A 26,281-nucleotide genomic window follows, 5' to 3' on the forward strand; every position below is an offset into this window, starting at 1 on the left:
GGCGCTCAGCGCACTTGCCCCAGGCGCGGGCGCGCTCGTGAGCGATCTCGGGCGGCAGTGTCCAGAGCTCGGCGATGGGGAGCGGCGGTGGTGAGTGCTGGCGGGAGCCGGGCAGGCGATGGGTCCTGACTTAGGCCCCTGTGATCCGGGAGGGCACGTCGCATACACACACACACGCACACACACACACACACACGCACACACACACACACACACACACCAAGCACGGGTAGACGCGGATCCCCCACTGTGAGCCCGCCCGCGCGGTTTAAATGCCCGCCCGGCACCTACGCCTCCTGTTACCCGGGGCGATTTAGGGTAGTCGAGAGCGATTTCAACAATATAGCTCGATTTCACGTCCTGTCCGGGCTCTTGATGGAGGCTCGATCTCCCGAGTGTCGCGTCCGCAGCAACGATCGGCGGAGCCAACAGGATCTGTCCCTGTAAAAATGTCGTACGACTTGGGGTTGCGATTTCACTTGTTAAAGTAGTTAAACACTTCAGATGTGTATTCTAGAGCAGGTGAATCAGGAAACTATTATGATAATATTCGTAGATATGCCCTGGGTATGCATTTGACTTTTGCAGTACATTTAGTTTCCGATAAAACAGGTCAAGAGTTTGGGAGTGGGCAGTCTCTAGAGACCTCCTGATAGAGAGCTTTACCAAGGCCCAGGGAAGAGCCACTTGGCCTCAGTGTGAGGAGGAAAAATGGGTAGAAAGACAGCTCTTAAGATTCCTGAAGGGGTCGGGGTGGAGGGGCTTGTGAAGCAAAGGGAGAAAGCCTTCAGCGTTGAGTGGATTGCTGAAGCAAACATTGGAATTACCCACTGTGAGGAACTGGGAAGAGAGCTCCTCTAAAGGGACCCAGTGTCATGTACATCTAGATATGTGGGTCGCGACCCCTTCGGGAGGGGCAAGCCATCCTTTCACAGGGGTTACATAGCAGATATTTACATTACAATTCCTAACAGTGGCAAAATTACAGTTAGGAAGTTAGCAGCGAAATGATTTTCTGTTTGGGGGTCTCCACAGCATAAGGAAGGGTCTCATCTTTTAGGAAGGTTGAGAACCACCGAGCTAGATCTTACATTGCAATTTCACTATATGCTGAGTTTAGCAGACCACTGGGTTCCGGGACTGGACAGCACTGACATCTGCCAAGCTGAGACCTGGTCTAGCTGTCCTATTGAGTTGCCTGTCTGTGCCACGGAAGTTTCTAGGTCCATATTGAACCTTATGCTTTTTAGTCACACGTGCAAATATGAGCAAAGTGATCATGGTGGCTGACACTTGTAAGTCAGTACTTGGGAAGCAGAGGCAGGGAGGATCAGGGGTTCGAGGGCAGCCTCAGCTATATGAGTGAATTTGAGGTCAGCCTGGGCTACAGAGGACCCCATCTTAAGAAACAAAACAAGAAACAAAAATATACAGCCCAAGTCCCAGGGACCTTGCTGACTATTTTGAGCCTTGTGTTAACTGCTGAGCCATTTTTCAGGTCCCCAAAGTACTTTCCTGAGTGAAGTTGAAGGAAAACATTCATCAGTATTGGCTGCGCCCCACAGCCCCTTTCTGGTTATCATATGGACCTGGAATCAGAAAGTTTCCAATACTCGATTACATATTATCTGGTATTCACCATGAATATTTATGGGATATTGAAGGAACGGTGGTATCTTAAGTGATTCATATAGTATACTTTATTTAGTTTTAGGACTTGTGTGAACAGAGAACAGTAACTATTAAATTATCTTCACATACAACCTTTCATCTCACCAAGGCTTGTGGTTTTTTTCCTTAAGTAATCCATTGTAGGTGTGCCAAGTGTTTCTGTTATCCTACCAAGCGAAGACTCAAAAGAAGACCCCGAAACTTAACCATCTTGAGTCTCCCAGAAGATGTACTCTTCCATATCCTGAAATGGCTTTCTGTCGGGGACATCCTTGCTGTCCGAGCTGTAAGTCACCATATGGAAACAATACCAGTCCTAGTATTGTTGGTTAAACTGTAAAAGTCTCATGTTCTTAAGTGTTCATATAAAACTTTGATTCAAAAAGAAAGCAAAGGAAATGGTGGTTTTATTTTATTTTTTAAATGATTTTTTTTATTTTATCTTAACGTATATGAGTGTTTTGCCTGCCGGTCTGTCTGTGCACCATGAGCATGCAGTGCCTGAAGAGGCCAGGAGAGGGCGTCTGATCCCTGGGACTGGAGTTTGATCAGCTGTCTATGGGTGCTAGGAATTGAATCTTGGGTCCTCTTGATGAACAGCCAGTGCTTTTAACTGCTGAGCTATTTCTCCAGTCCCAAGAATAGTTTTTATTACTTAGTTAGTTGGTTGGTTGAAGCAGAATCTCAAGTAGTGAAGACTGCTCTTGAAATCCCCCAATCCTCCAACTTAGCTCAGGGTTCGAGAAGTACCTGTGTGGCCAAGGATGACCTTGAACTCCTGATCCTCCTGCTTCTACCTCTCCTGTGGTTGAATTGCAGGCCTGTCAAACAAGGTGATATTGTTAATTGGTGCTTGGAGGTGTTTCAGTTATAGGGGCTACTCATTTCAATGTTTATTTCAAGAGAATAAAAGACACTTTTGTGGCAGTAAAAATTGCATCTCAAGAAAAGAAGGCAGTGGGCTGGAGAGATGGTTAGGCAGTTAAGAGCACTGACTATTTCAGAAGACCAGGGTTCAGTTTTCTGGATCCACATAGAGGCTAATAACCATCTATGACTCTAGTTCCAGGGAATTTGATTTCTCTTCTGATCTCCTCAGGCACTAGACATACATGTGATACACAGATACATGCAGGTAAAATATCCATATACATAAAATAAAAACAAAAACTTTAAAAAGACCATGCATTGGACATAGTAATTCATGCCTGTAACCCCAGCAACATAAAAACCAACTCCTGAAAGTTGTCCTGGGATTGCCACACGATTGCCATGTGTGTGTATGTCCGTAATGCATATGTACATATACCATGTACATAGCAAATAAATAGGATTAAGATAATGTTAATGAGAATTTTTAAATGGCAGAAATAGAGCTGGGCATGGTGGTGCATGTCTTAATCCCAGCACGTGGGAGACAGAAGCAGGAAGACCTCTGTTGGTTTGAGGCTAGCCTGGTCTACACAGCAAGTTCTGGGGCAGACAGTACTATGTAGAGAGACCTGTCTCAAAGTGGGGGCAAATATGTTTAGGGCCCTTTCAGGGGTTAGTTTTGTTTAGAAATTTTGTCTTAAGACAAAATTCAGCAATTTAGATGTTTTAATGTATCCTTTGCTTGCATGTCCATTTGTCCACATGCCTGCTTCCAGTCTTGGGTCTTCTGGAACCTGAGTTAGGATTGACTTTGACCCACCATGTGGGTGCCGAGAATTGAACCCAGGTCTTCAGCAAGTGCTCTAACCACTCATCTCTCCTGTCCCTTCATTTAGGGTTTTTTGTTTTGTAAAACTGAAGTCAGCAACATCAAGAGCATTTTCTGTTGTTTTGTTTTGTTTTTCAAAGACAGGGTTTCTCTGTGTAGCCCTGCCTGTCCTGGAATTCATTCTATAGACCAGGCTGGCCTTGAAGGCATGCACCATCACAGCCCAGCTTCAAGAGCAATTTTAAAAACCAAATATTCCAAGATTGCGATCCAGAGAGAGTCCAGTATGATAATTAGGTGCTGAGGAAATGGTGGTAGGAAGGAAAGGTTCTTGTGTCTCAGAATCCCAGACTACGTTTCGGTTAGAGCAGAAAGCTTTGCACAGGGGTTTCAGGCAGCATGGATCCTCAACAGTATACATGGTGCACACATATGTATTGTGTGTTCAGAACCAAGTCTGCAGCGAAGTCACGTGATACAACATGTCACACACCTCAGTTCAATTAAATTTTGGTTTTTGCCTGTTCAGAAGGCTTTTACTACAAGTTTTTTGTAGCCCTCTGTTCAGCTATGTGACCCACAGTTTAAGCTGTGCTGTAGGCAGCAGAGTGAGACTATCTTTAAAAAAAGAAAAAAGCAGAATAAAACAAACAAAAGCCGTTTTAAGACCAATCCCATCTAACTTATAATGCCACCGGATTGGGCTTGAGTTAAATAAATGATTGACCGTAGAGCATACCGTAAACCAGCTGTAAACGCCGGCCCGGATCCACTGTGTGACGCCTGTATATGCTCACTGGTGTCACCTGCAGAAGCATAGGCTGCTACATTCACCACTACAATGGAAACCCTAGGGTTTACAGTGCTCGCCCGTGTTCTTGACTTGGGTTTTATCTGCCTGGGATAGAGGCTCCTGGGTCTTAAGATTGCAACAGTAGGACTCAGTCTTTTTCCTTTGAGTGCCTCTAAATTTCCATCCTCCTGACTGCTCTACCAGGGTACCAGGCAAAGAAATCAAAATTATTTGTTTGTTTGTTTAGGGTTTTTTGAGGCATTTCTCTGTGCAGCCCTGGCTCTCCTAGAACCAGATCAGGTTGGCCTTGAACTCAGAACTAAAGGAGTACACAAGATAGATTTCTGTCCTGCCTGGCACGGACCCATTTCTCTAGTTCCCTGCAAAGGTGTCTTCTTTCTTTCCCTCTCTCTCTCCTTCCTTCTTCCCTCCATCCCTCTGACAGTCACTACACTGTGTCTCCTGGATGGCCTGGAACTCACAAAGTTGTGCCTGTGTCTGCCTCTGAGTGCTGAGATTAATGTCCCTTTATTAACCGAGGTGCTTGTTCTTTTGTCTGGTGCCATTATTCCTCCCCGCGACCCCCAGAACATCAGAGAAACTCATTTCTGGCTTCTGTTTCCCATATAAAACAGGGTTGTTTAGAACCTGGGTCCTTTACTGTTCTGAGACTGGTATATCTACGTATGCCCCATCTTCAGGAGTCCCTTGGTAATTCACTCACGGCTCTCATTGCTCTGCAGGTGCACTCCCACCTGAAGTACCTGGTAGACAACCATGCCAGCGTGTGGGCATCTGCCAGCTTCCAAGAGCTGTGGCCTTCTCCGAAGAACCTGAAGCTCTTTGAAAGGTACCCGTGCTCTGAGAACAGTGCCCTGATTTCCTTCTGCCATTGGTGTCTTTGCTGTGGGGCTAATGCCCCAGTCCTGACGCGGGTCCTGTTTTCCTGTTGCCCTCATCCCCGGAAAGAGATTCAAACCTGAAGAAACTCACCTGTTGAGTCACCTTGCTCCCAGCAAGCCCTGCATTGCATGTCCTCTAGGCCTGCCCTACTTCCAGAGGGTCCCACTTGGGTGTGACCGTTCCTGATTGGCTCCGTGTGAGTCACCTGCTCATGGAAGCTTTATTCAGCTTTCTTTTCCTTTGTTCAAAACTGAGTAATTTCAGTCTGTAATATTTCAGTCTCTGGATGACGCACTCCCTTGCTGGAGTCGTGACAGGGAGAGGGCTGTGTGTGTATGTGTGTGGCAGTGGGGGGGGGCACACAGCAGACCTATAATCTAGGATCCTGGGTGCCAGTGACCAGGCCCACCGTCTAAGACTGCTAATTGTGGTTAAAGACAGAGTATGTCCATGGAACGGGGACTGAGTTTGATCCTTTCCGTTGCTGAGAAACGAACTCAGGACAGAATTTTCCTCATGGGCATTCTACTTCCCAGACTTGAACTGCTGAAGAAGCACAGGGAGATACTCTAGCTGCAGGGTGCCTTGCTTGGGTTGCTTCTGGATAAAAATCTGTTTATTTCTTTTTCTTTTTTCTTTTAAAGATTTATTTATTTGGGGACTGGAAAGATGGCTCAGCAATTAAGAGTAAAGACTGTTCTTACAGAGAACCCAGGTTCAATTCCCAGCATCCACATGGCAGCTCACAACTCTGTAACTCCAGTTCCAGGGTACTGGGCACCTCACACAGATATACATACAGGAAAAACACCGACGCACAAAAAAAAGTTTTTTAAGGATTTAATTTTATGCATGTGTGTGAGTGCTTGCATGTGTATTTGCACTACCTATGTGCAGTGCCCAGGTGCCAGAGGAGGGAGTTAAATCCCCTGGAACAGGTGGGACTTCCTGGGTTTAGTATAGTCACAGTTCTACACGCTTCGTGCTATTCTACTTAGATCATTTTTATTGTCCTAAAGAGAAATTGTGTACTCTTTAGTAGGCATTTCCCACCCCCAACCCCAAGCACAGAAGCCCTGGACAATCCCTTATCTATTTTCTGTCTCTGGGTTTGCCAGTTGTAGATGCCTCATATAGACAGAATCATGAGATTCTTAATTCAATTTGGATGGGTTCATCTCCATCGTAGCATGCAATCAATAAACAGTATTTGATTATATTTCATGAAAAAATATTCAGTCCGGAAATGAGTATTTCAGTGTCCAGTGCTGTGTGGCACATAACCTTCGTGACCTAAGTAATGTGGTGTCTATGCTCGTACTTCTTTAGGGCTGCTGAAAAGGGAAACTTCGAAGCTGCTGTGAAGTTGGGAATCGCCTACCTCTACAATGAAGGCTGTAAGTCCCGGGGCCCCGATGTGTGGTGGCATCTGAGATAAGCATGAGCCTCAGCCCTTTGGAGATTTAGCAGCATAGTTCTGCTGATATTGGCCCTGTGTCTCCCCTTGACAGTTTGACATAGGTGCTAACAAGGTCACCTCTTTTCCCTCACTTGGGTCAGCAAGGAATGACTGAGCAGAGCCTCAGAATGGGGACTGCTCAGGCAAATCCCCCTGTCTCCAGATGCCCTCCCTTCAGTCCGGGCAACACCAAGACCTATTCACGGATGTAGATAGCTTCTTCCCTTGGCCATCCTCTAGAGTTTGGAAAGAAATCAGCGTGCCTCATTCTGCAGGGGACCAGTGACACAGGCATGGGTCTGTGTGGCTAACAGCAGAGCTGTCTACAGCCTAAATCCTTTTGCTCAAGGCGAGCTGCTCCTTAACAGGCTTTTTTCCCTGCTCCTCTGCTCGGCACTGGAGGAGTGAGCCTCAGCTGTGATGCCCAGTCTCCAAAGTGTAACATTTAGAGTGTAGACTACCGCTGTCCTACATCTTCAAGGTCTGGTGTCTGGCTGATAGTCCCTGACCTTGGCCAGCTAACAGGACTGTTAGGGCCAAGAGCCTGTGAGCAGCCTGCGCTTCCACACCGAGGTCCTGCCCCCTCCCTCTTGTCAGTTAGCCATTCCCAGAGGTCATTCACGTACCTACAGTGTGTAAGTTCATAGTTGTTGGTGGGTTTTTTCTTTATTTTGTTTGTTTTTGTATTTTCCTAGGGTTGTTCTCATTTTAGAACAGGCTCATCCTTAGGAGACCCTTTCCCCAGCCTGGTCCCCTAGGTCAGTTCTAAGGACAGTTCTACACAAAGAAACCAGAAAGAGAGAGAGAGAAAGAAAGAGAGAGAGAGAGAGAGAGAGAGAGAACCCTTCCTTCCTGCCATCTGCCATATGCAGGGTCATTTCCCTCGAGGAAGAAGGTTAAAGCTGTGGGAGAACCATCCCCTGAGGGTCACAATCCAGGCTTCCTGAATGACTCCAGTGGGGGCCTGTGTCAGAAATTACCTGAACAAAATGGGGAGCGTTTGGAGCCTCATCCCTCAGAGCTCTTCTGTCTGAAGCTTTGCACCATGTCAGGTTTTGCCAAAAGACTGGCGATCTTTGTTCGTTCCATGTCCCAGAGACGTCATGAGTTTGTTCTGTTTCTCCCACAGTGTCTGTGTCAGATGAGGCCTGTGCGGAAGTGAATGGCCTGAAGGCCTCTCGCTTCTTTAGTATGGCTGAGAAGTTGAATATGGGTTCTGAGCCCTTTATCTGGCTCTTCATCCGCCCACCATGGTCAGCGTCTGGAAGCTGCTGCAAGGCCGTGGTCCACGACAGCCTCAGGACAGAGTGCCAGTTACAGAAAGTAAGTCCAGGAGAGGCCACAGGGCACAGCGGCCATGAGCCCAGCTAATGTCCCAGGACGAAGGGAAACCTGGAGTCGGTTCCGTGGGTCAAGGAGTGGGGGTGCACAAAACTGAGTCCAGGGCTGGGGCTCTAGCTCAGTGGTAGTGCTTTCGCCAGCATGCTGGGATTACTCCCGAAAAGCAAAGAGGGTGCGGATGATGTAGGAGAAACATCTTGAATGGGTGTGGTGGAGGTCTTAGGGTCTGGGGTGAGGACAGAGATCTTGGTGAACATGTCGGTGCATGGAAACTAAAGATTTAGGCTGATTAAAACAACCACAGCTGAAAACTGAAATCGAGGATTGGCGGGGTGGGGGTCTGGACAGCAGGACTGGGGGAGTTCTGTCTGCCCGGAATCATACTTACCGTTCTCTTTAGGCTCATAAAGCTTCCATACTACACTGCCTGGGAAGAGTGCTAAATCTTTTTGAGGTAAGTCAAGTTTTTCTCTTTATTTATTAGACTTTGCCTTGCTTGGCCTTTCAGGGGCCTAGATCCACAAAATCCTTGAAAACTGACAAAGGGGAGTGTCTAAGGCCAATACAAATGCCAGGCCCTGCTCTGAGCTGCTCCGCCCACTCTGCTTTTGAGGGAGGTAAATGGGACTACGTAACTAAGAGCCCAGCAGAGCGGATGTGCTGGGAACAGCCCAGGCAGTGCTGCTGTGATCCTCACAGGGCGCTCCTGCTGGTGGGCCATGCAGGATCCTAACCTCCCGGGCATTTTAACAGGCTCTGATCTGTGGATCCCTTTCGCGGGTTTAGAACTGGTAGTAACTTTTAGGGAACACGGCAAAAGGATGTGGAAGACAAGTGAGGCAGAAGAACACTTCTCAGTACCACCATTCCTGGTGCTAAAGGGGTTTCCTGTGACAGCAAGGGTGGATGCAGGCTTTGTGTGTCCGAAAGCTGCCCCACACTAATGGGAGGCAGAGCCCGACACCCTACACCCTGTCGGTTACTTGTTGAGCACTGTGTGTTCAGTGGCATCCTTTCTTGCTCTGATGTAGTTAATTCATCCGTTACCACTCTGCGTGTGATTGTTTAGAGGAAATGGAAGAGGGGCTTGGCATTGCACAGAAGGTGAGAAAGAACCCTCTGCTTGGTCTTCTAGGACGAAGAAAAAAGGAAGCAGGCTCACAGCCTCTTTGAGGAGTCTGCTCGTCAGGGATGCTTGGCCAGCTCGTACCTCCTTTGGGATAGTGACAGAAGGCTAGATGTAAGTGGAACCTTGTCTGGTGGTGGTTAGACCACAAGGAGCAGTTTCCTGTGGTCCTGGATGAAATTTACCAAAGGGAGGATGTTTTCTCGGCTCCTGGGCTCCTGGATCTTTGGGCTCATCTGAGCAGCGATCTGCTATCAAACATCTCCCAAAAGACTCCCGTGACTTGAGGGTAAATGTTGGAGAAGCCAATGAAGTTGAAGCATGAGGGAGAGATATTTAGAACCCTGTGGTCCCTCTCAGGACACAGTCATGTAAGGCTTCCTCTCTCTTGTTGGCAGATGTCTGATCCTGGACGATGCCTCCACAATTTCCGGAAACTCAGGGATTATGCTGCCAAAGGCTGCTGGGAAGCACAGGTGACGTGGAGATCTGGATTCTTTGCTTTCAGTTTTGGGGCAGGCCTGTCTAGTCTCTCAGCAGGAGACTTAGGGAAGCAATAAGTAAGACTGGCCCAGCGCGAGAGCTGAGTCTTTTGTTCAGTTTTAATTTTTCGTTTATGTACGTGTGTGTGCTTACCTATGTGTGACCCATGAGTGTGCAGTGCCCGTGGAGACCAGAAAAGGATATTGGGTCTCCTGGAATTAGAGTTACAGGCCACCTGAATTGAATCTGGGTCCCCTGGAAGAGCAGCGAGTGCTCTTACCTCCTGAGCCATCTCTGTAACCTAAGGTATTTTTAGTGATGGTGGTTTCTGCCAATGAAGGCAAAATAAATGAGCTGTTTGCTATGAATGATATGAAGTCAGCACTCAGCGTGGACCTTTGAGAGGGTTCTTGAGTGGATGCAGGCAACCCCACAGCCGTCCTATAGACTCGGCAGGTAGGGAATCGGATGGAACTCTAAATGGAAGAGTAGGTAAGGGTACCTACGTCAGATAGCTGGAGAAACTGATAGAATTGCTAGGTGGGGAAAAAGATGCAAGTACACTGTGGTCATAAATCCATATACACCAGGCTGTATGTGTCCTGGGAAATCAGACGGAAGTGTGTGGCGGGTGTCGACAGTGACCGTCTGAAGTCCCTGTGGGCAGTAGATCCTGGATTCTGACACATCTCCGTCCATCCTCATCTGTTGACTCCAGTGCCATAAGTGTACCGTCTCAGAAGAGAGGAAACTATTGGGGCTGCAGAGATGCTCGGTAGCACTTGGGAGGCAGAGGCAGGCAGATCTCTGTGAGTTCGAGGCCAGACAGGTATACAGAGAGAATTCCAGGGAGATACGCAAAGAAACTCTGTCTCAGGAAAGAAAAGACTACCAACTATTCTCCAAGAGGACCTTGGTTCATTTCTCAGAAGCCACTCAAAATCACCTGTAATTCCAGTTCCAAGGGACCTGATACCTTCTTCTGTCCTCTTGGGCACCAGGCATGCACATGGTGCAGACATACATGTAGGCAAAACACCCATACACACACACACACACACACACACACATATCTTTAAATTATGTATTTATTAGTTTAGTTTTAAAAAAAAACAAAAAAGGACTCATAGATTGAGTCATCAGAGAGGATTCATCCAGTATCTGATATAAACAGACACAAAGGCCCACAGCCAAACATTAGGCTGAGCTCGGGGAATCCTGCTAAAGAAAGGCAGGAAGGATTGTGAGCCAGAGGGTAAAGGACACAACAAGAAAACCCACAAAATCAGCTAACCTGGGCTCATAGGAGTTCACAGAGTCTGAACCGACAACCAGGGAGCGTGTGTGGGGCTGACCTAAGCCCTCTACATACATGTGACAGTTGTGTAACTTGTTCTACTTGTGGGACTCCTAACAGTGGGAGCAGGGGCTGTCCTTAAAGCTTTGGCTGGCTTTGGGGACCCTGTTTCTCATACTGGGTTGCTTTTCCCAGCCTTAATACAAGGGGAGGTGTTTAGTCTTACTGCAACTTGATAAGCCCTGTTTGTTGATATCCATGAAAGGCCTGCTCCTTTCTGAACAGAAACAGAAACAGAGGGGCGCGATGAGGGGGGTTAATGGAAGTAGAAGAGGGAAGGGAAACTGCTATCAAGATGCATAAATTAAAATCAATTTAATTAGTAAAATAAAAAGGGAAACTGGTGCAGAGAGGTCCCCATCCTAGAGAGATCGACTTGGGCAGGCAGATGTGTGCTGTCCACCTGCTGAGCCCTTCTGAGTGGAGAAGCTGGGAGTTCATGCCGCCCTTCTCTCTCCCACAGCTGGCCTTGGCCAAAGCCTGTGCAAGTGGAAGCCAGCTTGGACTAGAGGGGAAAGCCTGCAATGAAACGGTCTGCCAGCTGTTCCAGGCCTCCCGGGCTGTCAACAAGCAGCAGGTCTTCTCTGTGCAGAAGGGGCTCAGTGACACGATGAGGTGAGGCCTTCCAGAGCCTGTGTTTGATCTGACTGCAGAGCAGTATCTTTTCCCTTTTTGCGTGCGTGCGTGCGTGAGTGCATGTATGCGTGTAGGAGTGCATGTGGGCACATGCACGTGAGACCCAAAGCTGATGCTGTAAATCTTCCATTGCTCTTCTCCCTCATTCAACAAGACAGGGTCTCTCAGGCCGACGGGAGCTCACCAGTCACTCTCGCTAACTGTATTATTCTGAGGACCCCATCCCAGCTTCCAAAGCTGTAATTAGCAGCTGGTCACGACACACACCTGGCCTTTTCGTGGGTTCTGGGGATCCAAACACTAATGCTCACACTTGCTCGGCAAGCCGTTAACCATCTCCTCAGCCCTGCTGTAGCCCAGGCTAACCCTGAACTTGTGGTATCCTTCTTTGGCCTCCTGAGTTCTGGGAGTGTAGGCGTGAGTCACTGAAGTCTTTAAAGCCGAAGACCGCCGGGCGATGGTGGCGCACGCCTTTAATCCCAGCACTTGGGGGGGCAGAGGCAGGCGGATCTCTGAGTTCGAGACTAGCCTGGTCTACAGAGCAAGTTCCAGGACAGGCTCCAAAGCCACAGAGAAACCCTGTCTCGAAAAACCAAAAAAAAAAAAAAAAAAAAAAAAAAAAGCCGAAGACCATGTTAAACTGTCCTAAACATGTAAAATGCTGAGACTCATTCATACCTCCAGTCTCTGAGGCCCAAATACAACCCCCCTTTTTTTTGGATACAAAAGGGCCTATATTTTGAACTCACACCTTATGATGAATTACCACTAACCCACAACCCCAGCCTACAACCTTTTCTTTACAGCTCTTTATAATTAGGGTATTTCGTGCCATTGAGTGACTAGAGTCAGACCCAAACCAGTTGCTTCCCTGGCACAGCTCCTGTGACACCCAGCACGGTCGCCTTTCTTCCAGGCTGCAGACCCTAGTGCTGACACAAAGCTACAGAGTGTTAGAGGGTGAAATAGAAAATGCATGTTTTTTTTTTTTTTTAAGCTGTCATCTGAAATTTCAAATAAAGTTTGGAGTTGTGATGGGAAGCCCCTTATACGCACTGCTTGGAACAAGATAATGTGATCAGTAAATGTCTTTTAAGAAATGTTTGTCCTGGGGCTAGGGTGATGGCCTCCTTGAGGAATTTGCTCGCTGTACAAGAATGAGGACTTGAGTTTGGTACCTAGTGCTTGGAGGGAGTGGAGAATGGAGTAGTGCCATGCGCTTATGGTCCTGGCACTGAGGAAGTGGAGACTTCTGGGTCCTTGGGGTTCTGTGCCCAGCCAGGCTGGTCTAATTTGGAAGCCCTGGGTCCCAGTGAAAGATCCTGTCTCCTGTTGATGCATGCTTTTTTTTTTTTTTTTTTGACAAAGTCTCTTGGTTTTTTTGGTTTTTTTAAATATTTGTTTATTATGTATACAATATTCTGTCTGTATGTATGCCTGCAGGCCAGAAGAGGGCACCAGACCCCATTACAGATGGTTGTGGGCCACCATGTGGTTGCTGGGAATTGAACTCAGGACCTTTGGAAGAACAGACAATGCTCTTAACCTCTGAGCCATCTCTCCAGCCCCCAATGCATGCCTTTTTCATCTCAGCACTCTTTTTGGTTTTTTTCAAGACAGGATTTCTCGGGGCTGGAGAGATGGCTCAGCTCTTCCAAAGGTCCTGAGTTCAATTCCCAGCAACCACATGGTGGCTCACAACCATCTGTAATGAGATCTGGCACCCTCCTCTGGCTTGTGGGGCAGAATGTTGTATACATAATAAATAAATAAAAATAAATCTTTAAAAAAAAAAAAAGACAGGATTTCTCTGTGTAGCCTTAGCTGTCCTGGAACTTGCCCTGTATGTAGACCAGGCTGGCCTCGAACTCAGAGAGACCTGCCTGCCTCTGCCTCCCAAGCGCTGGGATTAAAGGCTTTTGTCACCACTGCCTGGCCCCAGCGCTCTTGATAGCCCAGTAGTCTGATTTCTAAAATCAGATCACTGGGGCCAGCTAGATGGCTCATCAGGCAGAGGTGCTTGCTGCCAAACCTGAAAACCCAAGTTCACTTCCTAGGACCCACTCAGTAGGAGCGAACCAATTCCCAAAAGGCGTCCTCTGTCTTCCAAATACCTCCTGGAATTATTTATGGTCTTGGTTCCCAGGTTTTACCTCCCTGGTAGAGAGGGACACTTCTGCCAGCCTTCTGTGCATCCATCTAAGGTGCTGGATGAGGGAACCAGAAGATTTTAGTGTGGAGACTGAGTGGCTCTTGCTTTAAGTGGCATTTCTGGCTCTGATCCTCGGCAGAGCATTGTTATAAGGGTCCAAACAGAAGAGCCCAATGGTCCACAGTGACCCAAACCCAATTTCTAGTCCCCAGCCCTGCTGTGCATCCCATTTTGTACCCACTGCCTCCGTTTGCACCGAGGATTGAGCTCAGCCAGTGCTTTGGTGACTGAGGGCTGACATTTCGCGACTTAAATTTCTGAACACCGGGAGGCAGGGTACAGAGATTTGTGGACCCACCAGCCTCCCAGTCATAGCTGTGGGCCTCCCCAACTCCCTGGGACATGGAGTCTCTAGGTTGGTAGACCAGTGATTCCAAAGTGATCAGCTCATTTGCTTAGACTGGAAAAACTTGGGCATAATTCGCAAGTATGGCACTTGGCCTGGTTTTCACAGGTGGCCCTCTCTCCACAGGTACATCCTCATCGACTGGTTGGTAGAAGTTGCCACAATGAAGGACTTCACGAGCCTATGTCTCCACCTGACAGTGGAGTGTGTAGACCGGTACTTGCGGAGGAGGCTGGTACCCCGGTACAAGCTCCAGCTTCTCGGCATTGCCTGCATGGTCATCTGTACCCGGTGAGAACCCCTTATTCAAATGGGACTGTGTGCATATGTGCTGGTCCCTCTGGGGTGTGGGGCCATTATCCTCCCCATTCTGGTAGCCAATTTTTAAGAGAAATGAGTCTTAAGGGTCCTACCTGCTCAATTGTCTAAGGGAGAGATAGCAGAGTTGACCCTTCGTAGGTTGACTGTACCTCTGCTGGGGTCCTGTATCCCCACACAGTCTCAGGACCCAGACATGGACTTGGGAGGGCCTAAGCTAGACCACACTTTCCCAGGAACCAAAGGGTGACAGTTGCCAAGACGGATGATAGCGGTCCGCCCTTACCCTCCTCCTCAGTCCTCAGAGTTCACAGGACTGTATCACTGATGTTAAAATCTCAGGTCTTTACCATCTGCTTCCCATAGTCCTGGGCAGGAGAGCCTCAGTTCAGAGCTATTCCTGCACAAGGATGCCACTCGGAGGAGGGTGCTCTCTCTGTCTCTCAGGCTTTGTATTTTATCCCAAACTGCCTGTCCTCAGCCAGTGCTTCCTTTACCATGGCTTTGGCCTCTGGAAGTGCTGTGGAATGCAGATTTCAAAATATGGCTTACATTTTCTTATTCTCCTAAACTCAACATGGTCTACCGTTTCCCTTAGGACACACATTCCAGACCCTCTCCTTGTCTCTTGGGCCTGCTGAGTAAGGAATAGCATTGCTGCTAACTACTTCCTATGCTCTTGTGAGAACTCCCTTCCCTAGGGTTTCTATTGCTGTGATAAAACACATGACCAAAAGCAACTTGATGAGAAAAGGGTTATGTTGGCTTACACTTCAGGTAACAGTTAATCTCTAAGGGAAGTCAGGGTGGGAACCTGGAGGTAAGAACTGATGCAGAGACTGGACATCGTGATGCACGTCTTTAATCCTAGTCCTTGGGAGGCAGAACCAGGTAGATCTCTGTGAGTTCAAGGCCAGCCTGATCTATAAAGCAAGTTCCAGGACAACCAGGGCTACACAAAGAAACCCTGTCTGGAAAAACCAAAAGAAAAAGGCCTGTTATGGAGGCCATGGAGGAGTGCTGCCTACTGGCTTGCTCCTCATCATTTGCTCGGCCTGCTTTCTTATAGCACCCAGAACCATCAGCCCAGGGGCCTCACCACTACAGTGAGCTGGGGCCCTCTCATATCAATCATCAACCAAGAAAATGCCCTAGTGACTTGCCTGTAAAGCAGTCTCCAGAAAGATTCCTCTGTCCCAGGTGACCCTATCTTGTGTCAGGTTGACACTTACCTGAACATGCAGGCAGAGTGTCCAAGGCTACTGGGTTGGGTTTTTATTCTGTGTAGACATGAGGGAGCCCTACCTAGTTCACATCTTGCTCTCTTCCAAGCTCTCTGGGTTATCATTGTTCCTGTAGCCACCAAAGCTGCCCACGCTCACCTTTCATAGCGGGTTAGTCATGGACATACCCACTCACCGTGGACACTATAGTACCTTTGGGTGTCCGTACGCCAGCTGGAAGAAGCATGGCTTTTTACCACCAAAGGAGGCCTCATGACTTGAGGGATAGCAAAGTGAACCTGCCATACCCCAAGCCTTTTTCAAATAGGCTCTTTGATCTAAATCTCTCACCCCAGGTCTTTAAACTGCAGACTGGGCACGGCAGTACACATGGCAGGCAGATCTGGAATACGTGAAGCCTGCTTCCCCCCCTCAGCAGACTGAGGTGCCCTAGCTTTGCTCTCAGAGCCTATGTTGCCTCTTCTCTCCACCGTCACCTCAGGGCTCAGTGCAGGGCTCGCTCATGAGTGACCTTCTCCCTCCTGCCCACTCTGGCGGGCCGAATGGCAGTCATTCATGCTGCAGAGTGCCAGGACTGAGCAACAGTCCACATTTGCTGGGGAGGGTGCCAGTGGGACCACTGGAGCAGAGTGTTCCTGGGATCAGCTCCTGTGGCGGGTAGAGAACAGGGTGCCCAGTTGCCTCAGGGACAGTCAGGATTCCTGTGGCTGGGCTGTGTGTAGACCTTCAAGCAACCTCCAGGCCCTTTGCTGCCAGTGTTTGCTCCCAGTAGCTCACCTGCTCGCGTTTGTACTGCTTATACTCAGATCCTGTCCAAAGATAAGGCAGGAGCTGAAAAGGTCCGTTAAGGTTCCAGCATTGGATTAGTGTCTGGGTTTGAACCACAGCACAACCAAACAAAACCAGCAAAGCTCTCATCCGTAAGGTTGTAAAGAGAATTAGAGAACTGAATTATAGTGTCCCTCATAGGTCCTTTTCGAATGAAAATGGGGATATGACCACTTTTGAGTATGGTTGCAGAGAGGGGCTTCATTGTAGATATGAGGGTGAGAACAGCCAGAGGCATCTGGAAGAGTCCAGACTGAAAATGGCCAGCAGAATAGACCAGGCCACGAAAGGAGAGAGAGAAGGAGAAGCAAGAGTGGTCCAGGAGCAGGAGAGAGAGAGAGAGAGAGAGAGAGAGAGAGAACACCACAAGGCTGTATGTATAGCTGAAGTGGCTGAGTTATGTAAGGATAAGAAGCTGGGGAGGGAGGGAATCAAAGCCTTGAGGGGAGGGGCCACAGGTACTCAGAGAGACTTGTCCAGGTTTCTTTGGGAGCTGACACTTCTGCAGTCGTCTTTCCTATTTGGTCTGAGTGTCTTGTTTGGCTTCCCTCTTTGTGGCACCTCTAATCCGCTGTGCCTTTTGTCACTTGAAGCCTCCCAGACGCTTCCTAAGCTGTATGTAGCCCCCCCCAACTCAGAACTGAGACCCCGTCTCTGCATTCCAGGTTCATCAGCAAAGAGATTTTGACAATTAGAGAAGCCGTGTGGCTCACAGACAACACGTACAAGTACGAGGACCTGGTCCGGATGATGGGAGAGATCATCTCTGCTCTGGAAGGGAAGATTCGAGTAAGTGGGGTTTGGGCTTTCCTTTGAACAAAATTACCTTCTTGTTTGAGGTCGCGAGGGTGAGGTGGCAGGTGCTGTGGAGACAGCACCTAGAAGCCATGCGTGCAGTGTGCCATGTGCACAGAAAGCCCGAGCTTAGGCATCAGCATGGACACTTGGCCAGACCCCTGCCAGGCTGGGCCGTGGTGTGACATTGCCGGATGAGACATGATATTTACTTCCTTCTCCTGTTTAGGTCCCTACTGTGGTTGACTACAAAGAGGTCTTGCTGACACTGGTCCCTGTTGCACCCAGAACCCAGCACCTGTGCAGCTTTCTCTGCGAGCTCTCCCTGCTGCACACCAGCCTGTCCATCTATGCCCCAGCCCGCCTCGCCTCTGCAGCCCTGCTCCTGGCCAGGCTGATGCATGGAGAGAGTAAGAGAAGCCCTGTGGTGGGGGAGGGGGAGTGTCCTGGTGTCTGGGAAAGCTCTCAGGTAGGAGAGGTTGGAAGGGCAGAAAATAACACTTCCTCATCCTTCCTGGAGAAGAAAGCACAGCAGAATGACCCCAAAACAGTTGGGGGGGGGGGGCGGTGAGGTGGTTCCAGCTGAAGCAGTGTATAGTTTCAACAGTGCACACCTTATGTGGAGCTATTCAAGGATGTTTTAGTTTGGTTTGGTTGTTTTGTTCCTCACATTTATATTTAACTTACATGTGCACGTGTGTGCACAGACAATGCCATGGTATGAGTGTGGCTGCTGGAGGATGAATGGCTTGCAGGAGTTGGTTCTCTCCTTCTGCCATGTGGCTGGCTTCTAGGAATCTGTCCCAGGTCATCAGGCTTGGTGACGAGTGCCTTTGCCCACTCGCCGTCTTGCTGACCCTGACGGGTATTTTGAAGGAACTAAAGCCCGAGTCTGGGAAATGTCATCAAACTAGCAGAGCTGTGGGGATTGTGGGGCTCTGTCACATTTCCTGCCTGCTTTCCTCCCCAGTACAGCCTTGGACCACTTACCTGTGGGACCTCACTGGGTTCTCTTACAACGACCTCACACCCTGCGTCTTGAGCCTTCATAAAAAGTGGTGAGTCTCAGCGCTGGAGAGAACGAGTGGCGGGGTCGTGAGTCATGGTCAATCTGAGCCACTTGTCAGTCCCGACTAGAGTTGTTCTAGGTTGTGTGAGCTCGTGTACCACCATGTGCGTGTGAGGTCAAAGAACAGCCTTGCACAGTGAATCCTCTTTGCACCCTTTCGTGGGTTCTGGAAATTGAACTCAGCTCATCAGCCCTGTGCAGCGAGCATCTTTAGCCACAGAGCTGTCTTGCCAGCCCCAGGTTGGCGTTTTAAAATTCCAGGCCTGGGCTTACCTCTGTGTTCGCACTGAACCTGTCTTCTTGAGGAAGAGGAGCCAGCAGACAGTCCTTGCCTGTGCCCGTCTGCCGCACCCACACACCTCAGCTCGCCCTCACTGCTCTGCCGCCTCCCTCCTGCATCTTCACCCTGTGTGGCTCTTTCCTTACCTCACCTTCTGGGTCCTTAGAAAAAGGCCAGATAGGAAAAAAAGTTTTCGTTTATGGAATCTCACAGTATATACAAACCACACTTAAACTTAGGCCCCATGCCCAGCAGTAGATGGCAACACAAAAGGAACTTCATAATTTTGTTTGTTTATTTGTTTGTTTTTGTCTTGTATTGCTTGGGGAAGTTTTTTTGTCTTACTGCTTTTTTTGCTTGTATATTATGGTTCTCAATTTTGTGTTTTTATGGGTTTTGTGTGTGTGTGTTTAAGGTTTTTAAAGTTGTTTTATTTTGTTAATTCTGGTTTGCTTGCTTTTTTAACATGCCTATTTGTTTTCAGAGGAGAGAGAGAAAGAAGGCTTGGAGTTGGGTGGGGAGAAGATGGGGGAAGGGAAACCATGATCAGAATATATTATATGACTTTAAAAAAGAAAGAAGGAAAGAGGACATCCACAGTCTGTACAGGGTGTCAGGTTGTGACGGTCTATAGGAAAAGGGGAGTGGGCGGTGGGTGGAGCTAGAAAGATGGTTCAGTGATTAAGAGCATTTGATGTTCTTCCAAAGGACCTGGGTTCCATTCAGTTCCTAGCACCCACCTGGAGACTCATAACCATCTATAACTCCATTTCTATGGGTTCCCCATGCTATCTTCTGGCCTCCACGGGTACCACTTGTGCATGTGGTGCATAGGCATACATGCAGATGGAACACCTATACATAAAAGAAGAAATAAATAAATGAAATAAATTCTTTTTTTTTTTTTTTTTGAGACAAGGTTTCTCTGTGGCTTTGGATTCTGTCCTGGAACTAGCTCTGTAGACCAGGCTGGCCTCAAACTCAGAGAGATCCGCCTGCTTCTGTCTCCCCAGTGCTGGGATTAAAGGCGTGCGCCACCACCGCCCAGTGAAATAAATCATTTTTAAGAAAGAAACAGGGTGGGGAGAATGAATGGGGTTGTGGAACTGGTACCTGGGTAAGACCAGGGTGCCCACATCCATGTTCCAGGTTGGGGACATCTGTGCAAGGGTAGGTACAGACAGACATTGGGCTGCAGACTGTAAGTAGAATATCATGGGACACTAAGCTGGGTTTGCATCTGCCTGTGGCTGCTTCTCTTTCTTTTCTCAGCTTCGCTTGCAGACTTGCTCCTCCCACTTCCTGCTGGCTTATTGCTTCCTTCCTGGGGTCCTTTCTCTGGGCGGCACTGCTCTCTGGTTCTCTATTCTCATCACCTCCACCCTGAGGAGCCAGGGAATCCTGGTTTTCTTTCATTGCTCACAATCGCTCTGTCAGAAAATTAACCAAGGATGCCTAATCCCAGCCCAGACTGCCTCGCTTGCAGTCTGAGCTGCTGCCTTGCTCTGAGTGTCCCTCCTCACTGGCCTTCACGTGACCTTTGTCATGCCTTGGGCCTTACAGCACGTTCCTTCTGTTTACCTCAGCCCAGAACATCACTGTTGGCTTCTGGGGTAAGGTCAGAGCCCTCTAGAAAAATCCACAGTGCCCCTTTAACCAACACATTCTTTGCCTTCCTGTCTCTCCACTGGGCTCCTCTGAGTGGGACCTGCCAGTATTATGCCTTTGCCTACTCTGTTGTTTCCTGTGGCACCCAGAACAGGTAGCTAGCTGGTGGCTGAGGAAGGGGGGTGACTGTTACAAGCAGGATCAGTGTCTTGGCCCTCCCACCTTTTCTTGTTCTGGTTGTTTGTCATCTGATGCTGGCAACCAGAAGCTGTTGCTAAGGATTGTTTATTTGTCCCCCCCAAAAAAACAAAAATGTGTTTGTGTATGCTAAATATATTAAATATATCTCCAGTTATTTTTATTGTTTTTTTAGAATAAGTTTTTTTATATTTATTTTATTTTTATGTGCATCGGTGTTTTGCCTGTATTGATGTCAGATCTTAGAGTTACAGACAGTTGTGAGCGGCCACTTAAGTGCTAGGAATTGAACCAAGATCCTAAAAGAGCAACCAATGCTCTTAACCGCTGAGCCATCTCTCTAGTTCCTGTTGTTTTTTTAAACCGGTTAAATTGAACCAGACGGTGGTGGTACACAACTTTAATCCCAGCACTGGGAGGCAGAAGCAGGTGGATCTCTGTGAGTTCGGGGCCAGCCTAGTCTACAAGAGCTAGTTCCAGGACAGGCTCCAAAGCTACAGAGAAATCCTGTCTCAAAAAACCCAAGAAAAAAAATAAAATAAACCAGTTAAGTTGGAAGCATTTATTTATAAACTAAATGTTTTGATTGGTTGATGTTTTGAGACAGGGTTTCTCTATGCAGCCCTGGCTGTCCTGGAACTCACGATGTAGACCAGGTTGGCCTTGAACTCACAAAGATCTACCTACCTCTACCTCCCAAATACTGGGGCAAGTTTTCTAAAAGTCATATAACTTAAAAAGCTTTTCGTATATTCAGAATTGTACAACCCATTTTAGAACATTTTCACTAACTCTCAAAAGGAACCCCACTCAGCTGGGTGGTAGTCTTTAATCCCAGCACTGGGGAGGCAGAAGTGGGCGGATCTCTGATTCAAGGCCAGCCTGGTCTACAGAGTGAGTTCCAGGACAGCCAGGGCTGCATAGAGAAACCCCACTATTTAGATGTCACCGTTTCCCAGCTTCCGTTCATGCTTCTCAGCTGTGACTTTGCCCGTTCTAGACATTGCGTATAAAGTAGTCACATTAATACGTCACTTTGTGAGTCTGGCTCCTGCTGAGCTTCCTGTTTCAGGTTCATATTGTGATGTGTGTCGGTGCTTGAGTGAGTTTCAGTTTGAATGGACCTTTGTCTGTCTGACCATTGTTGGATATGTGGGTTGTTTCTACCTCCGACTGCAATAAACATTCTAGTGCAAGTTCCTTGGGTGTTTGTGTCTCTCTGTCTTGGGAAACCAACCACTGAGGAGCTGCCAGTCTTCACTGTCGTGTGTCCCCATCAATGGGGCTGGTTCTGAATGCTTGCTGCCCTCTCTGGTGGTGGAGTTAGTCTAGATTTGGTGAGGTTCATATGTCAGCCTCTCTGTCTGTTTCCAGTTTCCATGACGATGCCCCCAAGGACTACAGACAAGTCTCTCTGATTGCTGTGAAGCAGCGCTTTGAGGATAAGTGCTATGACGAAATCAGCCAGGAAGCGGTATGCCCTCCTTCGCCACTTGGGCTCCCGGGGGGGGGGGGGGGGGTGCCCGCTGGGGTGTGGGATTCTTCACTCTGGCCTCCCCACAGGTACTGAGCTATGCAGAGCTGTGCACTGCACTGGGAGTGAAGCAGGAGAGCCCAGAGCCCCCGTCTTTCCCCAGCACAGGAGAGATCCACACCTTCTTCAGCTCACCCTCCGGGAGGAGGAGCAAACGGTAAGTCTGCCCTGACCGTCTGCAACCGTGCCGTGGCCTGCGGTCTCAGGTGTCAAGTTTGAGTTTCCTCCTTGACACTGCAGCCATTCGTAGAAGCGTCCTAAGGCTTGTGCCAAGGAGCAACAGGTCCCAAGTTTAACCCAGGGGGTTCTGGCCTGGGCCTGTTCCTGAATATCTCTACTCCAGCCTGCCTCTCCTTTCTCAGAAGTCACTGTCTGGCTTTGTCCCCGCTGCTTGGGAGGGAAGATGGTCCTGAACACAGTAGATCCTGTCCAGTTCTCTCCCAGCCTGCGCCATCGTTCACCTGGTCCCCCTGCTCCACACTGGGTGTAGCCTGTGTAATGTCTTTGTTGCCCACCCCTTGTCTCCTTCCTTTGATCCCCATCGCACATGTCAGCACTGTGGCTGTACCCCCTAGGTTAACTCCACCTTACCCTCTGAACTATTAAACCTGAAAATCTCAGGGGGCAGGCTCCCCTCTGCGCCAGCCCTGCCTTTGTGACTTCTCGGTCTCCTGTGTGTTCCTGAGCATCTTAGGCCAGGAACTGGGTGACTGGATAGGACCTGTCACATGAGCCTGGGTGTTCCATGGGGTGGGGGGCTAAAAAAGCAGCTGTGTCAGGGGTTACCTCCTCTCGTACCTGCTGTGAAAGAAACACCACGGCATCTTCCCCACCTGGAATTGGGGAGACTCGGATCCTGCTGAGGGGCCACTATGTACATTTCACTCTGCATTAGTCATTCTTGACCGTCTGGGGACAGGGTTATCCTAGACAGACACCTGTAGCTACCAGCGGTGGGTTACGGGCTCCTCTAAAGGCCTGCTCCCCAGAAAACCCTTCATCGCCCCTTCAGACTTTTAGAAGAGACCTCCAGGGTGACACGAGTCAGCGGCAGAAAGGCCTGGTGGGCGTGGCAGCTTCGCGCAGAGACTGGCCTTCCTGTAGTTCTCTACACCTGACCCCAGGTGGACAGGTTTGCTGGCCTTGCCCAAAGACAGACTGCACTGGGCACTCAGGCCTAGCACTATCTCTCTGGTGCATCTAGTATTCTGTGGAGCGGTGGTCTTCCTGCCAGTTCCCAGAGGGGCCCTGGGCCCCAAGCTGACCAGAATAAGGCAGGACTCACTCCTAGACCCGAGGCCTGGTCTTTCCCAGTTCTTCCTCCAATTAATCCCCTGCACTTGAGGTCTTAGACTATTCCAGTCTTGTGGGTATTTTCCAGAACACACAGTGAAAGCCAGGGGCATATAGGTATTAAGGCAGATGTCCAGGACCAGGTTGGCTCCCCGGGTGCTGTCACCTGAGACCAGGGTTTTCTGGACTCTTCTCTACCCTGCAGGAAGCGGGAGAACAGCCTTCAGGAGGACAGGGGCAGCTTTGTCACCACGCCCACCGCAGAACTGTCGAGCCAGGAGGAGACATTGCTGGGGAGCCTTCTGGACTGGAGCCTGGACTGCTGCTCTGGCTATGAGGGAGACCAGGAGAGCGAAGGAGAGAAGGAGGGTGACGGTGAGTGGTGTGGAGGCCTGGGCGTGCAGGTGGCCACCTCGCCCTGTGCTGAGGAGAGAAGCATATGAGCCTGGCACCCTGGCTGGGGTCAAGGGTTTTCCCCATCCCACAGACAGAGAGGATGGAGTCTAAACCTGTATCCCTCTCTGCCTGGGTCATTGTTGGCTGAAGGGCCTGGAGTTTGGGTGTGTAGAACTGTGTCACACCTGTGTATGTAAACTGCAGGCGGTCCTGTCTCTCATCTTCTGGTCAGGAAGACTGGACAACTTTCAACTGCTTTTCCAAATGCTTGCTTTTGTGTCCACTCAGATTAAAGGAATTGAGTGGCCTTCTGCTGCCCTCAGAGTTGTTGGGGTAATTCTCCCAGCTTGAGAGAAACAAGGTCACTCATGGCTCTCACCTGGTAGTAGCCTGGGCCACCCAGTCCTGAGCAGGTATACGGTCACTTCTGATAACTTGGGTTGTACCATAAAGACTCTCCCCTGAATTTTCCAGTTACAGCTCCCAGTGGACTCCTTGACGTCACTGTGGTCTACATGAACCCGGAACAGCTCTGCTGTCAGGAGTCCAGCGATGAGGAGGCCTGGCCAGAGGACAAGAGCCACCAGGCACCTCCAACTCTAGCTCCTGGGCCCCTTCTCAGCAACAGGGGAGATCTGGGCAAGGACATCACAACCTCTGGATACTCTTCCGTCAGCAGCGCGAGTCCCATCAGCTCCCTGGATGGTGGCATAGGGGGCTCTCCCCAATCTACCTCAGTGCTGTCTGTGGGCAGCTACTCAAACACAAAGCCTTGCCACCATCAGGCCAAGAAGTCATGTTTACAGTGTCGCCCCCCAAACTCACCAGAGAATGGTGTTCACCAGCAGCGGGTAAAGCGCCAAAACCTGTCAGTGCACAGTGATGAAGACACGAACTTAGGCTTCCTGAAGCTCTGAGAATGCCAGTGTTTGCCATGATGAATGTTTACTGTTTACTGGGGAGGGCCGCTCTTTCTCTGGGACACTGCAGACAGGTGCTGTATAGACCCCAGAAGGGCGAGTGCAGTGTGAACCCTCAGAACGTCATACAGTGAAAAGCCCAGCCTCACAGCAATCAGGCCACACCTGTGGAACCTGTCTCTCCGCTCTCTCTGGGAGCATGGCTCTCTGTATTGGTGCGCACAATCCCAGGCCAGGAGCAGACAGCTTCCTTGCAATACTAGTGGCCCAGGTACCCTAATACATTTCCAACCCCCCACTGCTGTCTTATTTTAGGCCAGTGGGGAGCTCTCATCTGAACACCTCACTGCCCATTTCATCCCAGGGAGCATGTGACCCTGCATCTCAGTGTTGACTGCAGTCTGGTGGTCAGGCGTGAGAACCTTGAAGCTGGGGCTAAAGGCTCCTCTCTCTCCCTCTGGCACTTAGAACTCAGTTTCCAAATCTGTCCCCTCAGAGTGCTTTGTCTGTGTCCAAGTGACCTTTCTGCACTGAATTTCTAGGCCAATCTTTCCCCACCTTTATTTCTAGATTTCTTCTAATGAAATGAAAAGAGGGGGAGGCATTCGAAGCAGAAGGTGTCAAATAAAAAGATAACAGATAAAAGGTAATTCCCAATATTGCTGAGCTTCAACTGAAAAAGAAAATCTAGTTGTGCATGGTGGCTCATGGTGGCAGTCTCAGCAGCCAGAAGTATGTGGCGAGAGGACCAGAAGCCCCAGGTCAGGCTGCACTGGGTCGTCTGACCTCAGAAAAAGGAAACTGGTAATGGCCTCTTGCTTCTATCCTTGCGCTCTTTCCTTATGGAAAATGGATTTTTCTAGAGGCTAGCCATAAACAGTCACTTGTAATATCCAAATTAACAAAAGACAGCTGAATTCTACAGGAAGAAAGCAGGCCACTGGACTCGCTGTTTGTGGCTGGATTCCACCGGAAGAAAACAGGTCTCCAGTCCTTTTGGGCTGGCCAGAGACTGCCAGAGTGTCTGCTTCGTTTGAAAGGCCTTGGAACTATGAGGCAGCTGGCCTCAACACTTGGGGAGTATGCTGAAGGCTGAGCAGATATGCTGACCCTAAATGTATGCTGTTTCCTCTTATGAAAAATCCCAGGAGTGCCCCCAAAATATCCTTGAGCCAAAGTACAGGTGGAGCAGGGTTACTCGGTTTTCATTTTCTGTGCTGTCCCCATTGGCAGTTCTGCTACTGTTAACAGAATGCTGACCACTCTGGCTGGGACACACTGGTGTAAGGAGAGCTCAGGCATTTGGATTGTATTCAGCTGGGCATGTGTGCATCTGTTTCCTCGGCTGTAAGAGGGGATAGTGATACCTACCTCACAGGAAGGTTGTGAGGATTAAATGTGAAGAGACTTGACCATCTGCATCCGTAACTGCCTCCCTCCTTGTCCATGGTGTCCCTGGTCGTGACATGTCCATCTGCACCCATAACTGCCTCCCTCCTCGTCCATGGTGTCCCTGGTCGTGACATGTCCATCTGCACCCATAACTGCCTCCCTCCTTGTCCATGGTTCCATAACGGCCTCCCTCCTTGTCCATGGTGTCCCTGGTCATGACTTGACCATCCCATAACTGCCTCCTTCCTCGTCCATGGTGTCCCTGGTCGTGACATGTCCATCTGCACCCATAACTGCCTCCCTCCTTGTCCATGGTTCCATAACGGCCTCCCTCCTTGTCCATGGTGTCCCTGGTCATGACTTGACCATCCCATAAC

General features: G+C 49.2%; 1 protein-coding gene across 1 annotated transcript; it reads left to right on the forward strand.

Moving 5' to 3' along the window:
• Ccnf (cyclin F) lies at nt 1–25,918 on the forward strand. Its single transcript, XM_041676128.1, has 17 exons — nt 1–90; nt 1,803–1,957; nt 4,910–5,016; nt 6,399–6,466; nt 7,658–7,851; nt 8,270–8,323; nt 9,005–9,109; nt 9,394–9,471; nt 11,299–11,450; nt 14,156–14,320; nt 17,085–17,208; nt 17,444–17,624; nt 18,185–18,272; nt 21,744–21,843; nt 21,933–22,060; nt 23,402–23,571; nt 24,067–25,918. The coding sequence occupies exons 1-17, from the start codon at nt 75–77 to the stop codon at nt 24,507–24,509; spliced, it is 2,328 nt and encodes a 775-aa protein (XP_041532062.1). The 5' UTR covers nt 1–74; the 3' UTR covers nt 24,510–25,918.
• Nucleotides 25,919–26,281: the final 363 nt, after the last annotated feature.

Source organism: Microtus oregoni, unplaced genomic scaffold, assembly GCF_018167655.1.
Source record: "Microtus oregoni isolate MIOR12 unplaced genomic scaffold, Mior012 000027F_ref0000203, whole genome shotgun sequence".
NCBI classification, from domain to species: Eukaryota; Metazoa; Chordata; class Mammalia; order Rodentia; family Cricetidae; genus Microtus; species Microtus oregoni.